Below are 18,015 nucleotides of genomic sequence, written 5' to 3'. Positions count from 1 at the left end.
CCCCCCCCCGATGTGGGGGACAGGAGGATGGGCTGCTACTAAGACAATGGTCAGATAAAAGAAACCCACGTCCTGGGCCGACCTGGGGTGTCTCAGGCAAGACACTCCTCAATTCTCATGGAGATAAAGGAAGTGGGGATGCACCTTCATACTTGCAAGATTCTGTCACTATAACCTTAGAATAAAAGTATTATCAGCATTCACGATTTGGTTTCCTACTTTGGCCTGCCTTAAACTTCCTGACAGCTGCTGGAAGAGATCAATGTGGCCTTCCAGGGTGGGAGCTTGTGAGCCTCTGAGATGCCTCTGGTTTGACACGGGATGACACCGTCTGATGGCCAGGGGTCTCCCGCCTGCCAGCTGCATCTTATCTGGCTCTGCAGGCTCCACAAGGCAGAAGACCCCAGTGGGCCAGGCCCGCCCCTTTCCTGCTGCAAGCAGAAGCTGGAGGTGGCCCAGCCTTGTCCACCAGCCAGAAAACAAGAGTGTTGCATATGGGAATCTTCAGCACTTTCGGCTCAGAGTGTTTTCATAATCTTCAAATGAATTAGTCCATCGTCATCAAGGACAGAGACACAATTGTGCCCCCCTATAATAGACTGAGTGAGATCTATCTCTGCTTCACGGACTTTGTGTTAAAATATTTGTGCATTTGCCTGGAAAGGCAAGTGAAAAAATACGTTGCTTTCCACTACGCAAAAAGTCAGGAAAGGGAGAAACGGCAATGTTGAGAGGAAGGTCTTCAGGAAGCTATGCCAGATGCCTTCAAGAGGAAAGGCTCTTTAGCTGGCAGTCACATGAGCAGACATTTCAGGGGCTGCCAACAGCTGGCAGCTCTGGACGATGCTCAAGAAGGGATTCATTGGTTGGCTTCTCTCCCTGGACCACGAAGAGTGACCCAGGTCCATGGCAGAGCAAAGGATGCCTTTCCTTCAATGAACGTGGTCAAGATGGCTGTTTGTTCTTCAACAGGCACCGAAGGCTTCTCTCCTGGGGAAGAGCTGGCAGGCCAGGCAGGGGGCCCAGGCGTCGGACTCTGGTTGGCTTGGGATGGATGCCGGTGTGTGTCTTGCAGCTGAGTGAGGTCCATTTCTTACCAAAGCTTTCTTCCCTCTGCACTTGGGCCTTTCGTTACCGAGGCTGGGAGCCATGGCATAAGGCTGGCCCCATTTTGAAGACTGCTCTGCATAATCAGCCATTCTTAATTGGCCGGGCAGAGACGCTCTTGGCCCACTTGGTGGCAAGGGCCATTTCCAAGAGCCCCAGGTTTGGCTGGAGGAGAAAACCCTTGTCAATCATGGCAAAGACAGGTTTGGTCAAGCAGAACGAAGAGAAGCACAAACCGAAAACCCTCTGCATACTGGAGATGTTGGTGAACCGAGGACCTACAAGGGCTCCTCTTGACTGCTCACTGCCAAATAACTCCTAGCAGTGAAGGTGGGGGCTTGGCACACTTCTCCCCCAGGATCACAATCTTCCTGACAGCTTTGCAATCCAGGAAAATCAAGGTGATCTGGAAGGAGCCAAATGAAAGGCAGGTCTTTGTCGTAAACCAAATAGCTGTCTGTGACCTCACTATCAGATGACCCTCACGCAGCGTGACCAGCTGACCACGTAAGGCCTTTAACAGCAGGAGAGAATGGAAATAAGACACTTCAACTGGTGTTCCAGTGATGATGTTACCTAGCCTGGTGATGAGACGTTCGGAAACTGAGCAACAAGCTTGGAGAACAAAATGCCAGCAGCAGCAGCAGCTGTTTTGAAGGCTCCTCTCTCTGTTGACGGTCAGACGCCGAGAAAGAAGGGGTCTGACCGAGAATTTAGGGCAGACCGAGAATTTAGGAACATCTTGAGCTGAATGTAGAACCCCAAAGGACGTCCTCCCTGTGTCCTCCCTGCTGAATCCTGAACTGCGTTTCTTCCCCCTGACGAAGGACATCAACAACAGGGGCCAGAGCGGAGGTCTCTTCAGTGGCCGAACATCCCATGTGGACACCAGAGTATTTCAGAAGATGCTCAGCTCTAGAGGAGATATATTTGGAACACAACGGACGGTAGAAATATCCTCATTCACAACATGGGCCACGTTTTACAAAGACAGACCAGAGCAGCTATTAAGGCTGCCAGGAACTCCAATGCCTGCTCTATATTGTTCAAAAAAAATATTGTGTTTTTTTTAAGGTTTTCAAGAAAAGATTTGACAATTCTTTGTCCAAGATGAGCCAAGCTGTCCTGCCATGGGCAGGAGTTGGATTAGATGACCCTCCAAGGCCCCTCACAATCTAGGATTCTACATGAAAATGTCACACCTCTCCGATTGTGGCCATTTACTACCTCACCTTCACACTCCGTGGCCTCCAGCTAAGCCACAGGTGACTGCGGTGATGCTTTGTGCGTCTCCCTTGACTCGTTTCCTCAAGACCGAAGCTTCTTCTCAGCTGGTCTGTTCGGAAACGCAGGAAGATGAAACAGCAGCAAATGAGAAGACACGGCCCAACGTCTGGCCAAGCTCAGGTCTGCTCTAGTGGAGTCGCCGGGTGGAGACCAAACATCGTTCCAAAATCACACATTGAGTAGACGAGCTGACACAGGAGAAAGCTCATGTTCACAATGGATGAACGAGATCTGGTGTGTGCATGTTCATCTAGGAGGGCTTAGCCAGCCGCAAGGGGGCGGCCCATAGCCTGAGCGGGGAGTCTTCTAGAGGGCAGAACTTTGATGGACGGGCCCACCTCCACCTGGGTGGAAAGTGTAATGAACCACGTGGGTGTGAGGGTCGGGTCCACCCTGCTGACCCACTGTCAGCCTGGCTTGTAGAGGAAGCAGAAGCTCGTGGGCTTCCTGGTGGCCCTGTGCTTGCCCAGATTCTCAGATGAGGACCCAGAAGGACATCAGGGAGAGCATTGTCATCATCACCTCAAGTAGGGGGAAGAGGCCTCCTGGGGTTCTTCCTTGGTGAGAGAACAGTGCCGGGTCTGGCATGGGACTGCATAATCCTCAGTGGCCCAAAATCCCTGGGGACTTGCCACCCATCCCAAAAGAGCCGTTGGACCTTGGCTTCCTGAGGCAAGGCAGCCCTCCCTTTCTTCTCTGGGTCCATGTTTACACTGGAGGATGGGCCTGTTCCTACGGGGGGGGGGGGACTTGGGTGACCCTCCCTGTTGCTTCTTGAAGTCAGCTCTGCCTACCGAATAGCCCTGGCTTCACCCAACCCCGAGGCCCACTTGGCACCAGATTGCAGACGGGCACTTCCTCCTGGGATTCCGGGGCACAGAACATCACGAGACAGATATCGACATGCTGGGTTGGGCGGGCTGGGGAGGGACGCAGCCACACAGCCCTGCAGGCCCTGCCCTCCCCCTCCCGGCAGCCCCCAGCCAGCCAGCACACGGCACACATAGCAAGCAGCAGGAGGAGGAGGAGGAACGGAGAGGAGAGGGACATGGGGTTGCTATGGGATGAGAACATGCTCACTTACACAGCTTGCCCACCCTCCTGAGGCCTGAGGCGGTGCTAGACAGAGCAGCCGAGACATGCAGATGGGAGAGCAGGAAGAAAGGCAATGAGAAAGATGTTAGCATCCGTCCAAGGCGCCGGGAACCACACTGAGAAGAAGGAACAGACTCGGTCACAAGCTCCTTTGGAGCCCCTGCAGCTCCCAGAAGCCACCTCCTGCTGGCCGGGGACAGGGGAGGGAGAAGGGCGGAGGTGCTGGGCTGACCTCAGGCTCAACAGGGCTGGAGGACCACCCTCCCTTTCATGGAGAGCTTCTGCGCGAAGAGAGCTCCTGACCGCTTGCCAGTATTGTCCACCTGGCCAGGTGGCCAGACAAGCAGAGGCCCTGTCTACCTTCTCAGGCCACACAGATGGTCAAGGGCTCCAGGCCATGGGCTCCAAAGAGTTCCAGGAAGCAGCTCAGTCACGGTCAGTTCAATACCCCAAGCCCCATTCCATGAAGTAGATGTTCACAACCACATATGTTCAACAGCCAAAGCCGGACATGAAGCAACTGTGAAGCTCCAGGTGAAGGGAAGGGAAGGGAAGGGGCGCAGCTGGGGAGGAGGGGTTGGGCCAGGGAGGAAGGGCAGAGAGAGAGAGAGAGAGAGAAAAGGAAGGAGAATGAGCTTTGTGGGGAGCAGTTCAAAGGAGAGCAGTGTACCCTACTTCTTTGTGGTTCCTGCTGAGCTCCCCAGAATGTGCAGATTGGGCGGCTGTTCCGGCTTGGCCAAGCTGGCGTTTGGAGCCAGAGAAGCTGCGATGGGAACACACGTGCCCACGAGAGGCAGCCTCTGCGAGGGAAACAGGAATGCCTCTGAAAAGACCCCCTTGGACTCATTCAGAGCTGCCCACTGCTGACCGGGAATTCTAGCCCGAAGAGATTTTGTGTATTTTTGGGATCTATAGAACGCCATGTATAATGTCTTGAGTGATTTGCTAGTATAATTGAGGTGATACAGAAATGCTATAAATAAACACGCGAGCATTTCTGGGGACAGCCACCGATGAGAAATGCAAGCAGGAAACGTTCACGGCAGAACTGGGGAAGAAGATGCGCAGGCAAGGTCTTCCCCGCAGGGTTTCCTTCTTCCTGATCATTCCTGGGGTGCTCTTCCAAGCCCTTCCTGGGAGACCCTCCTCCCCACAGCCCTTTGGGCCAGCTTGTTTAACTGCTGTTCAAAGCTCCTTGATCTCCTGCCAACTGCCTGCACACCTGGCAATCCTCCCGAGTGGACGACTAACTCCGGAAGTTTACCTGTCTCCCAAACTAATCCAGGTGGAAGTCCACAAGAAAACCCTCCCCTCAATGTGCTTTTCAGCAAATCCCTGTGACCCCGCCTGGACACAGCCCTGGCCTGGCTCGCGGCCAGCTGTGAAAGCCAAGAAGACCAGGTAGGTGATCTGGACCACCAACAGGCCAGCTTTAGGGAATGAGGGCAGATGTACGTGTCCCAGGATAATGTTGCAGGATCCAATCTGAGCTGGTCACTGGGAACGAAGATTTATTCTTCCAAGCTTTTGGGCTCGTCATCACGGAACCTCTCTCTCCAGAATGTGCGCACTGGGCTGTTCTATGCCTTGTATTTATATGATTCCTTGTTGTGCGTAGCTTTTAGTTGTTAATTAGGCTGTTGATGGTTGGCTATTAAGTCAACTGATTCTTGTTTCCTTGTGCCGTTGCATCCTTGGCTCCTAAATACCTGGTAAGCTAGTAGTAAATCAGCACTCCTACTGATTTCCCAGGCTTAAATTATTCCTCTGGCTATTTTTGTCCCAGCTCAGCCAACAATCTTAATAGCTGTGAAATTGAATGCAGGTCCTTGTTCACTGCAATGTGAAGCTATCAAGTTGCTCAGGTTTCCTCAACTAACTGCTCGCTCATTCCCTGAGGATGGGCTCCAGTGTGAGTCCAAAAGCTTGGAAGCATAAACCTTTGGTGCCGATGACCAGCTCAGACTGGATTCACGTATGCTTTAGCCTTGAGTCTGCCATAACTGCAGAGTTCCACCTTCTCTGGGAGGAAGAAAAACAGCCAGCCACCTGGACCCATCATGCCACCAGGACTGCACAACCCTTTCTCTTCATAACAAGGAAGGTTTCCAAACCCTTGGCAACACCACCACAATTGCATGCCTCCTATGGCATTCGTCTTTGGATTCAGAGGAATTCGTCCCTTGCTGGCTGCTCCCTTGGTACCTTCTTCCTGGCCCAGCACACAGGGAGGAGGATGAAGGGATTTCTGCTCATTTGCCGGGGTGGAAGAAAGGTGGAAAAATCCACACGAAGACCCTGTGCCTTTGTCTCTCAGGTGCCACCTTAGAGCAAGGGCAGATTCTTAGCCACAATATCATCCAAGTCTGAAATCCAGAAGACGCTCCTCTATAAAGCTTGGCCTTGTTCCCTAGCGTGGCAACCGTTTCCTCCTAAGCAATCGACAATCCACAAATAGCAATAGCACTTACTTATATACTGCTTCACAGGCCTTTACAGCCCTCTCTAAGGGGTTTACAGAGTCAGCATAATTGCCCCCAACAATCTTGCTCCTCATTTTACCGACTTTGGAAGGCTGAGTCGAACTTGAGCCAGTCAGGATCGAACTGCTGGCAGTCGGCAGTCAGCAGAATTAGCCTGCAGTATTGCATTTTAACCACTGCGCCACCATGGCTCTTACAAATCAGTGCTTTCATGAGGACTACTGAGCTGGGGACAACGGCAACGGAAATCAAGATTCCCAGGGGTTCGGGCTGCAAATGCCACGCTAGTAGTCACCTTGGTTAGAGGGGAAAACTTTATTTTACAAGGAAGTGAGGATTCTGATCATAGTTGTGCCTTAGAAGTTATTTCAGAAGTATCTTGATCATATAATATTACACAGTCCTTCGTTAACAAGAACTGGGACTGGAATTGCCGTCATTAAGCAATGCAATCCTATAGCATGACGTCGCCCAGCCGTGCTGCTTAACGATGGTAATTCTGGCAGTTCCAGCTGCTGTTGTTAAGCCAATCACCGAGGGATGTTGAGCATTATGGACATTATGTGGTCTCCACTTGTGACGCCCTCTGGCTTCCCCACTGACCCTGCCTGACTGCAAGTTTGAACAGTTGCTGAACGAGTGGTCATTAAGCAGGGGGAGCACCCCTATGCCGATCCTTTCAAGAAGCGACTTCAACAATCTAATGTCAGATTTCTGAATCTTGGGCTGGGCTTATTATTCCAAAGAGATCTGATGCCAAGCCAGGCTCAGGGCCAAAACGTTGCGTAAGCAAATTGCATTACGTTACTGCAAACTCAAGTGGCATTTTTCTCATAGGCGCCCCAATTATTTTTCCTGGCTTGTTGCTTTCAGTGAAAATGCTTCCGACTTCTCCTTCCAAACCTGAAACCATCTCTCAGGGGCACAGCGGATGTTAAGGGCGTCTCTCTTTGCCTGTTCCCCCGTCCTCCGTGAACATGCAGGAGTCAAGGGGCAGGACCCACGGTGAATCTCCCGAGTGGGGCAAGCAAGCCAGGATTAGTAAGGGGTTAGCAAATGGATGGAGTGACTCTGACAGCGATCGATCAGTCATAAATGCATGCCATGACTTGTGAGCAACTATGGCCCTCTTACCCCTGTATCCTTGTAGGCAGTGCACACTCTGTCAAAACCCGTTTTCCTGGAGAATATGAATTACTCCATGCGGGGGGGGGCATAGATAGCAACAGAATAGCACTTATATATCGCTCCACGGTGCATTTATAACACTCTCTGAGCGGTTTACAGAGTCAGCCTCTTGCCCCCAACAATCTGGGTCCTCATTTTACCGACCTCGGAAGAACGGAAGGCTGAGTCAACCTTGAGCTGGTCAGGATCAAACTGCTGGCAGTGGGCAGAGTCTAACCTGCAATAATGCATTCTAACCACTGCTCCACCCCGGCTCTTTGTACATAATGAGGTGGGTTCATGGGCCTGTCCAGAGGCATCTACGGCATGAGAATCATGGATAAACTCCTTGTCAAGGATGAAGAGGGCATCCCTAGTGAAGTTGGTTTTCGTGAAAGGGCACCACCTGGGGGGGGCCCTGCCTTACCCACCAATACTGCAGGTCCCTTCTTCCATCAGTGGGGGAGTTCCGTCTTCTTTAGCCCTCCCTGCCAGGAATAGGGGGAAATCTTAGGGGATTCAGTGGGTCCCACCCCACCGTGTGCCCCAGGCTGAAGAAGACCAGTGGGATTAGGTAACCCCCAGATGGGTTTCTGGCCTGGGAAGGACGCCCATTTAGGCACACAGATGGGATATGCATTTTTTCAGTGGGTCTGGAAATGCCCACTTTGAGCTTTCTAGAGAGGCTTTGTGTGTGTGTGTGTGTGTGTGTGTGTGTGTGTGTGTGTGTGTGTATTATGGTTAATGGCTGTATAGTGACCTTGCAGAAGAATTATTGATCTGGTGTGGAAATCAGGTCTATGGATCCTTCAATGCATCTCCTGCAGTGATAAAGAATGAGGCTCTCTACCCAAGGACTCAATGCACAGGGCAAACGTGCTCTCAGCATGCCAGACCAGGGGTTTCCAAATCTGGCAGCTGGCTGGGGCATTCTGGGAGTCGAGGTCCACAAGTCTTAAAGTGACCAAGTGTAGAGACCCCTGCCCTGGACCAACAAATGTCTAACGCAGTCAAATAGAGCGAAGAACTTAGTGCTGCCAGGCCTCTATCTGACTCCTGTGGCCAAAATACATTTCTTGATCCCGGAAGACCCTCCTCCAGACAGGCATCCAGCAGGGAGAGATGAAGCTGCCTTAAGAGAGGCATTTGCCCTCAATTTGTCCACGTTTGGGATCAGACCTCGGGGAGTGTAAGACTGTGGCAACAACGCCTACAAGGAAATTGGTAAGGTGTTAATTGCCTTAGTTGGAAGCTCAGACCAGATATTATAGTTTCAGCTGACAATGACTTAGCGTGGATATAGAGAAAGAGGAAGCTTTACCCTAGAGGCTAAAGGGCTTAAAAGCCTTAATTCTCTTCAATGTCTTTGTCAGATCTGTAAGAATACAAAGCAGTGGTGGGTTTTCCAAGCACAAACCACATCAGCCACGTCCTCCTCTGCCCTCCTCCTTCCCCCTCTTCCCCCTTCTGCTCTCACCCCCAGGCCTCTCCCACCAGAGACAGGTGTCCGATGTCACTTCTACATAAACTGGCTGGGGGGGGGGAAGCCCACCTGAACCCAGATGAAACTCTGGGATGTCCAACCTTGGCCACTTGAAGACTTGCGGACTTCAACTCCCAGAATCGCTCAGTCAACCATGCTGGCTCAGGAATTCTGGGAGTTGAAGTCCACAGGTCGTAAAGGGGCCGTAGTTGCCCACCCCGGTTCTATGCAGTGCAGCAGGGGTCTCGAATGGAAGGGTATCCCCCCCCAAACATGGCAGTCCTTTCAGTGTGGGGGGAAAAATGGGAAGGGCCCACCCTGAGAGGTCATCGTCCTTCTAGAACACAGGTCTGCAACCTGCGGCTCCGGAGCCGCATGTGGCTCTTTCAGCCGTCTCCTGCGGCTCCCAGTCCTCTGCCATGTGCAGTCCAAAAAAAAAAGGTGGGACTAAAAAAGTTCAACCAATCAATTCAAATATGCAGGGTAGGTGCATATCTCGCCTTGGCTCCACTCTTCAGTCAAACCCTGTTCTGCGCATGTGTGTCTGTACGCGCATGCGCAGACATTTTTTGCAGCTCCCAGTTTTTCCTTTTGTGAGGGAACCGGTTCCGAGTGGCTCTTTCACTGTTTCAGGTTGCTGACCCCTGTTCTAGAACTTTCCAAGGCTGAGTTAAGGTGGCCAAATCTTCCCATGCAGGGGACTCTACAAGGGTGCAAGCCATCATGGCTTTCTCTTCTGACGACAGGGATCTGTCCTGCCCGCTAGCAGTGGGGTCCAGCAGCCCATCTTCTCCCTGGCTCTTGTCTCCACTGGATTCCGACTCCAGCTGTGTCGGAGGTTGGGAGCCCCCTCAAAGGGACTGCTGGGGCGTTTGGGGCCCTAAACCCCCGGGGGGGGCAGAGCGGGCTCAACCTAGAAATGACTTCTTAGGAGGAAATCTTGGCCTGCATTTGCACTGCCCGAAGCGTTCAGTGAAGAAACACGTCGGTCACTAAGGGGATCTGCTGTGGGATCTCGGCTGATCTTCTTATTGCTGTCTTTGGCCAAAGGAGGGGAGGGGAAGAGGGATCTGTTTGTGTGTGTGTGTGTGTGTGTGATCCAAGTTATTCAGAACAGGAAAAATTCCACCGAGATTTTGTACGAGGCACGATGGGGCTTGGCACTTGAAATGCCACCCAAAGGAGGAGGGCGAAGGAAAGAGACAGAGCACCGTCCCCTTTGGGTAGCTGAGTCCTCGGAGAAGAGATCGGGGGTAACTGGACTGTTCAGGATGGCAGGGTGTGTGTGTGTGTGTGTGTTGTGTGTGTGTCTGACCGGAGGTTGTGGGTGCTCCATCACTGGAGCTTTTTCAAAGGAGACTGGACAGGGGATTTGTCCGGAGTCATATAGGGCAAGAAGAGTGTGTCCAACCTTGGCAACTTGAAGACTCGTGGACTTTGCAACTCCCAGAAACCATGGCTGGCTCAGGAATTCTGGGAGTTGAAGTCCACGAGTCATAAAAGAGCCACGGTTGCCTGCCCCTGTCCCAGGCCCTGAACTAACGGCCTCCCTCACACGCCCTCAGGCACTCCAACTTGCGCCTACCTCCATTTTGATAAATACAGACAGTCCTCCACTTACGATCACAACGGAGCCCCAAACCTCCGTGGTTAAGTGAGACATTTCTTCAGTCAGCTTTGCTCTGCTTTACAAACTTTCTTGCCACAGTTGTTAAGTGAATCGCAGCACTTGATAAGTTAGTAACTTATCTAGTTTCTCCAGGAACTTTGCTGGTCAGAGGGTCGCAAAAGAGAATCAGGTGACCTCGGGACACAGCAACGGTCGTAAGTACGAACCGATTGCCAAACACCTGAATTCTGATCACGTGATCATGGGGGTGGTGCTGCAATGGTTGTAAGTGTGAAAAACCATCGTAAGTCACGTTTTTTTCAGGGCTGTTGTAATTTTGAATGGTCGCTAAATGAAATTGGGGACTATCTGTACATATCCTCACTGTCAGCAGAGAATCTAACGCGAGTTATAAAAAAACACTCTGACATCGGAGCTCAATACAGGCAGTCCTCAACTTACGACCACAATGGAGCCCAAAATTTCTGTTCCCAAGGAAGAACGTCGTTAAGTAGGTTTTGCTCCATTTCATGAGTTTTTATTTGCCACAGTCGTTAAAGGAATCGCTGCAGCGCTTAAGTCAGCAACCCGGTCGTCAACTGGATCTGGTTTCTCCCTTGACTTTGCTGGTCAGGTGGTCGCAAAGGGGGATCACGTGACCCCTCCAAGGACCCTGCGACCGTCATAAGCGTGAGCCGGTTGCCAAGGGTCTGAATTTTGATCACGTGATCAGGGGGAATCATGCTGCAAAGTGCGTAACTGTGAAAAATGGTGGTAAGTCCCTTTATCCTGTGTCGTCGTAACTTTGAATGGTCAGTAAACGAACTGTTTAAGTTGAGGACTGCCTGTATCTAACTGTGAAAAATGGTGGTAAGTCCCTTTATCCTGTGTCGTCGTAACTTTGAATGGTCAGTAAACGAACTGTTTAAGTTGAGGACTGCCTGTATCTAGGAAAACGAGGGTGCTTTTCGTGCTTTGGGGCAGGGCGAGGGGATGCCCAGCCCCCCCACAACAGCCGTGTCAAATGGGACGGGGGTGGGGAAGCCTCACACCTCCCTCGCTCCTCTACCAGGGGCCCAGCCCTCCAGTGGCTCAATGGGGCATTATGGGAAAGGGAGACGTGTGTGTGTGTGTGTGTGTGGGTGGGTGGGTGGGGGCGGGAGGATGAAGCCCCTGCCCTGCTCTAGGGGTCTCCAGGCACAAGGACCAGAACTCAAAAGCAAATCTGGAACTGCAAAGCTGGCGGGGTGAGGAGGAGAACGAGGAAATGGACCAGTGGGAGGGGGCTGAGCCTTCTTCCCCAGCCCCCCCCCATTGCCCCCCAGGACCCAGATGGGGACAAATCCTAAAGCGTCATTCTGGCATCTTCCCCCTCGGGAAGAAGGGGGCCTGAGGGGGGTCCCGGACCTCCGCCTGCCTGGGGAAGGGTCAGTGGACGGCCCCTTCTGACCAGGGCAGGAGGCCCCCTGCAGCCCCCTCTTTGTCTGGCTGGGGGGAGGTCTTACCGTGCGGCCACCACGGGAGACTTCTTTCCAGGGTCTAAGACGCCACCGGCCGGTTCCTCCCCCAGGGAGCGCGTGTCCTTGTTCAGCTGCTGCAGCCGGGAACTGAGCTCGCTGATCACAGTTGGCTTGTCGTCCTCCGGCCCGTGGATGGGCCTGCTGTCCAGGGGGTCCCCCCACAGCTTGGACCTTCGCTGAAAGAGGTAGCGTGGTCGGCCGATGCTGGTGGAAGCCAGGATGGCCGCGTGTTGCTGGGAGATGAGCTCGCTGTCCGAGGACTGCTTCAAAAGTGGGTCCCTGAAGGTTACCGGCCCCTTGCTGGTCTGGGACTTGAGTTTCGGCTTTGGAGGCACTGGCGGCTTCTCGAGTACAAAAGTGTGCCCATCCGCAAAGGAGGTGTAGGTGTCGGTGGGCTCCCCGCTCTCGGAGGACAGCGTGGACATGCTGGAGACAGTGGAGATGGTGCTTGTGGTCTCCAGGTGGTGGTCACTTGAGCTTCTGGTGTCCACCTCTTCCACTCCCGAGTCTGCCGCAGACTCCGGGGCGGTGGGGGCATCAGAGGGCTTCCCTGAGGGTGTCCCACCGGTGGTAGAAGGTGAGACCGCTGCCGCTGGCACGGATGGCGGGGCGATGGCTGGAGCAGCCAGTTGGCTGATAGGTGTGCCAGCGGTGGTGACCAGTACCCCGTTCGCAAACTCATCGGGCGGCGGCACCAGGCCAATCTTAGCCAGCTCCTCCCTGGTCTCCTCATCGCTCGAGGACAGCTGAGCGGGTGGCAGAGTGACCGTGTACGTCGTCTCTACTTCCTCCTCCGAACTCCCTTGTCCGAGAGTCTTGTCCAAGGCTGGGCTGACGGGCGCCTTCCCCACGGGGCTGGGCTGAGCCTCCGCCACGGATGCTTCCACTGGCTCTGGGCCCGCCTCTGGGACGGGGGTCTTCTCCTCCTGCAGGTCGAAGCCGAGCTCTTGGCCGTTGCTTGTGGCGTGCACCATGATCAGGCCGGCCATCTTCTGCTGCGAGGTATCCACAATGCTGAGGATCATGGCCTTCTTGTCCTCTTTCTTCTCCACCTCCTTCACCGGGGTCTCGGTTCGTGCCTGGCCCTCTTTCCTTGCGCTTCCGGGCATCCCCCAGGGGCTCTGGGTGGGGGTCAGAGAGCCGGGGGTGGCCACCTTGGCTCCTGGAGAATACGCGGGAGATCCCCGGCCTTCCAGCTGGCCTCTCTCTTGCTCTTTGGTTTGGATGTCCACAAACAAGGGCGCCACCCGGTCGGAGTCGGGGCTGTGGATGGGGGTGGCCCCTCTGGAGGAGACCTGGGTGGAGAGGGCTCTCTCTCTTGCGGCCAGCGCCAGCGCCAGGGGGGAGTTGGGGTCCAGGGGCTTCCCTGTCAGGGGGTGGATGAACGTCGAGGAGGAACTGCTGAGGAATGGCTTTAAAGCGGAGACGGGGGAAGGCAGGAGAACGTCCCGGCTCCCCAGCAGACGCTCGTCGATGGACCGGGATTGCTGCAGCGATGGCATGTCTATGGTGGGGGGGCTCCCCTCTATGGCTCCCACGGAAAGGAAGACAGTGGATTTCCGCTTCTCGTCGAGGCGCCGATCTCGGTCCTTCATGGCCCCCGCGACCGCGGTGGCAAAGGGCAGGCTGGCGGTGTCCACTTGCTGGGAGGGGAACTCCATCCCGCTCAGGCGGTGACTCCGCCGGGTGGGGGAGGGTTCCCGGGGGAAGCCCCCCGCCACAGAGAGCGCTGCCCGCTCCTGCGCGTCCTCCACCTGCAGCTGCTTGACCAGGGGGCTCTTCTTGCGCTGGGGCTTGGTGGGGGCAAAGAGGCTGACGTTGAACTGGCCCATGTTGGCGTAGGGGTTGTCCGCCCCGCGCCCCTTCCGCATCAGCTTCTCGGGCGGGGTGGCTGAGGGGCCCGGCCGGGGAATGTCGGTGGGCTCCACGGGGATGTGGGAGGAGTCTTGCAGGATGATCATGGAACGGGCCCGCTTCTGCCGCTCGGGGTAGGGGATGCCGGTCCTGGCCTGGTCGTACATCTCGGCCGCACTGATCACTGGCGGCAGCCCGTGCAGCTTGGCCTCCAAGGCCGGCTTGAAGCTGGACCGGATGGTGTCGTAGACCCTCCCTGGGGGTGGGGGCGGGGAGAAGGAAGGGGGTGGGCCTGTGTCGAAGTAGTAGGGGGAGGGTGGCGGGGGAGGAGCCGTTTGTGGCGGGGGCGGAATGCCGTGGCCCTCTCGGACAGTGTCTTGCATTGACGTACTCCGGGGAAATTTTCCATCCATTAAGGAAGCCACAAATTTTTCATCTTCACCTAAAAAGCAGCAAAAGAAGAACAGTTGCAGCTCCTTCGGGAGGTAAAACGATGATTCTCTCCCTTTGGCCATCAAGGTGGACTACAAAGCCTGCAGATCAGGCAAGGCTTCTGGTGCCTCTTGGCAGCTGCACCTCAGGCAGCTGGGACTGAGGGGTCCTTGGTGCTCTCTGAACTGGGTTGTTTCCTTCCAAATGTTTCCTGACCCAACTAAGTAACGTCATCAGTGCTAGAGGGGAGCAAACGGCCTAATCAAGGAACCAGCAAGAACACCCCCCCCCCGCCAACAGTGACAGGGTAAGCCGTTAGTACATAAACAGAGAGCAAAGCCCCCTCCCTTCCAGCACTGATCAGGTTCCCTAGTTGGGTAACGAAACGTCTGCAAGAAAACCACCAAGCTCAGAGAGCACCGAGCACCCTACAGTCCTCCCCCTCCTCCTCACTCCATCCCTTCTAGCACTGATGGCGTTACCTAGTTGGGTCATAAAACGTCTGCAATAAAACAACCAAGCTCAGAGACACGCTGAGGACCTCTCATTTCAACCCTGAGCCATAAATATTCTTTAGCGGTTGGAATTCCTGAGCCAGAAACCAGCACGGGAGGAAGACCCACGGCTGCTAGCCAGGAAGGCGCAGGGCAGGCAGGCTGACGCGCCTGGGAGGTTGGGGAAGGGCAATTAAGCGGAAACAATTTTCATAGAATCTCTTGCAAAGAGCCCTTTGCACTGTGAGCAGTGATCCGTATTCCTCTGGAGTCTGGCACCTAAAAAATGATGTCGCTAAGCAGAACCAAGCCAGCTGTGTCTCCTGCCCAGGGTAGCGTAACGCGCAAAGGCCCCGTGGAACAAACACCGTGTGCAGTTGTGCTCAGCCTTCCAGGCAGTGCTGGGCACCTTCGTGGCGCTGAGTGCAGCCGTGGCCTCTGCAAGGCATGCTGGGATCTCCAGGGGGATCCTGATGGACCAGCACCAGTGGCTTCCTGGGCCGAGGACCCCACACCTCCCACTGCCGTCCCTGCCATTTACGCAAGGAGGCCATTGCACAAATGATGCAAAGTATGTCACAGTCATAGTAACACTGCTGCACTGGCACACTCTTTCATAGAGCAGCCTGGGGAATACAGATAGTCCTCAAATTATGACCACAACAGAGCCAAAATTTCTGTGGCTAAGTGAGACGGTTGTTAAGCGAATTTTCTCTCATTTTACAAGTGTTCTTGCCACCGTTGTTAAGTGAATCACTGCAATTGTTAAGCCACACTGCTGTTAAGCAAATCCAGCTCCCCCATTGACTTTGCTTGTCAGAAGGTCGCAAGAGGGGATCACGTGATTTCCCGGGAGACTGCGACCGTCATAAACATGAGTCGGTTGCCAAGTGTCAGAATTTTGATCCCATGACCATCTGGATGCTGCAACGGTCATAAGAATGAAAAGTGATCGTAACTTTTTCCAGCGCCATCGTAACTTCAAACGGTCACTCAACGCCGGGCTGTACGTCAAAAACTGCCTGTAATGAAGACCATCCAAAGGAGGCGTCTTGTGTATGCAGTCACCAGCTCTGAAATTGGAGCTACGGGGGGTGGGTGGGTGCAGGAAAGTGTTAGAACAGAGGCCCCCAACCTTTTGGGCTCCAGGGACCACTGGTTACACGGAGAGAGGGTTTTCCGCGGACCAGAAGGTGCGTGGTTTTGTGTGCTGCCTGCATCTCGCGGATGGGGCTTTGCTTGTTTGTGCGGACCGGTTGCTGGCATGCCGTGGCTCTGTACTGGTCCACGGATGGGGAGTTGGGGACCCCTATGTTAGAGTCTACTCACTTAAGGATTTGGCACTCGGAGTTTTAAGCTGCCTTTCCACTCTGGCGCCCAATGAAGCTGCCAGAATATAAAAACAAAAGCAGAATATAAACAACTTGGAAAACACAGATGAAAATGGACAGTCAGATACGTACTAAGACCCTCCTAGCCTTTAAAGTCTGCAGAAGGATTCTGGGAAGGCTTTAAGGCGGGTGGACCTATAGGGGAGCCCGTCCTGCAGCCAGACAGGGCCCTACGGGGCAGAGGCGACACTTGTTCAACGGGCGGGCCCTGAAGCCAGCGCCAGCAGCCTCTGCCCAGGTGCAACTGGCCCCAGGCGATGCGATCCCTTATGCCAGGGCTCTCCAAACTCGGCCACTTTGAGACTCGTGGACTTCAACTCCCAAAATTCCCCAGCCAGAGTGATTTCTGGGAGTTGAAGTCCACGAGTCTCAAAGCGGCCGAGTTTGGAGACCTCTGCTTTATACCTTGGGCCAGTTAGCAACTGCAGCACCTGGACCTACCTTCCTTTCTTTTATTTATATTTCACGTATAAATCAGAATAATTTAAGGTGAAAAATTTAAAATTATGAAACAACTTTATAACTTTCCCAAAGATAAAGCATTACAAGAGAGGGGACGAGCCGCTGTTAATACAGGCAGGGTTTTTTCCATGAGGTCACAGTCAGCCCCATGGTTGTGTGGGCCCTGGTGCCCCCCCCCCCAAGACTGCAAAGGCAGGTTTTGCTCTCTCTGTGGAGAGCCAAGAGACTGGGGGCTTTCCTCACCTCTTGAGGGCAAGATGTTCCACAGTGCACGGCCAACAGCAGAGAAGACCCTTTCCCTAGACCCCACAGTCGAAACTCTTTGACTAATGGGCCAGGGGTAGGCAACCTTGGCTCTTTTATGACTCTGGACTTCAACTCCCAGAATTCCTGAGCCAGCATGGCTCAGCTTGGAAACCTCTCCCTTTTCCCTCAGCATGGCTGGCTCAGGAATTCTGGGAGTTGAAGTCCACGAGTCATAAACCGGCCTAGGCCTAGGCCAGGGGTAGGCAACTTTGGCTCTTTTATGACTCTGGACTTCAACTCCCAGAATTCCTGAGCCAGCACAGCTGTTCTCCATTTGGTGGTGTCCGATCCCCACACCTTCCCATCTTGCTCTGCTTCTTTGAGACTTTCTGTGGTCTGGCTGACGTCAGCTTTGACAGCGTCCAGCCACACCCTCTTCGTTGGCGGCCTGGTTTCCGTTGACCGCTAACTTCTCAATATAATTGCTCTCTCCAGTGAATTCACTCCTTGTGAGGTGGCCAAAATAACTGAGACGCAGTTTTGTGATTTTTGCCTTCCAGGGACACGTCTGGTGTCACTTGCTCCGGGATCTGCTTGTTGGTCCCCTCTGCTGTCCGAGGAAGAATCAGGCGCCTCCTCCAGCACCCTGGCCCAAACGGGTCAGTTTTCTTCCTGTCTTGCTTTCTGAGGGCCCAGCTTTCACAACCAGACGTAGCTACGAGGAACACGATAACGTACATTTGGTGTGCCTCGTAGGTCTTTATAAGTAAGAAGCAACTCCTGGGATTGGACCCAGAGAACAGCCCGCTGTGGAGGCATTTCCATAGAGAGGGTGGGTGGGAGGAGCCAAGATGGGGGCACATCTTTCTCCCAACACAGCCAGCTGTGCAAGGGTTGCAAGGGACGCAGCAGGCCTAACTGGGCAACAGCCCTCCTGTTCTCAGACCCCACTTGGGAATCTGGTGACCATTGACTTTGACCCAGATGGTGAAGCTGGCTGCTCTCCGTCCCACCTGCCCTGGCCGGCCGGCTCTTGCTGGGAACAGCTGGAAGGCAACAGAGTTGTGCACACTGCCCTGACTAGTGCTGACATTACCTAGTCCGGCTTACGAAGCGTCCGCAGGAAAAGAACCAGCTCAGAGGGCACCAAGGTCTGCCTTGAATTCTGAGAAGAAAGGGCCGTGTTGGTCCCATCCTATCCGAGCGCTGGCAAGCGCTGGACCTTGTTGACCAAAGTCATCCCGCGGAACCACTTCATGGGGCCTCTGGGTCACTTGACGGGCCTTCTGGAACAGCTTTCCTTCAGAGATTTGAGTGGCTCCTAGTCTGCCTTCCTTCAAATAGTTGTTAGGAACGTGACTTCTCTTCCAGGCCTTGGGTTACAG

The 18,015-nt window shown here is 54.0% G+C and overlaps 1 protein-coding gene across 1 annotated transcript in view; it reads right to left on the bottom strand.

The window, feature by feature from the left end:
- SHANK3 (SH3 and multiple ankyrin repeat domains 3) overlaps positions 1-18,015 on the bottom strand; it is a gene marked incomplete at both ends in the record, with an annotated part of 484,200 nt that overhangs the window by 2,813 nt on the left and 463,372 nt on the right. The window contains one exon of the mRNA XM_083365407.1: positions 11,737-14,047. Coding sequence (XP_083221533.1) covers positions 11,737-14,047 — 2,311 coding nt within the window. The remainder of the gene's footprint in view (positions 1-11,736; positions 14,048-18,015) is intronic.

Source organism: Vipera ursinii, assembly GCF_947247035.1.
Source record: "Vipera ursinii genome assembly, chromosome: 6".
Classification (NCBI taxonomy): domain Eukaryota; kingdom Metazoa; phylum Chordata; class Lepidosauria; order Squamata; family Viperidae; genus Vipera; species Vipera ursinii.
Note: the sequence above shows the minus strand (reverse complement) of the source record. Positions and strands in the feature narration are given on the sequence as shown.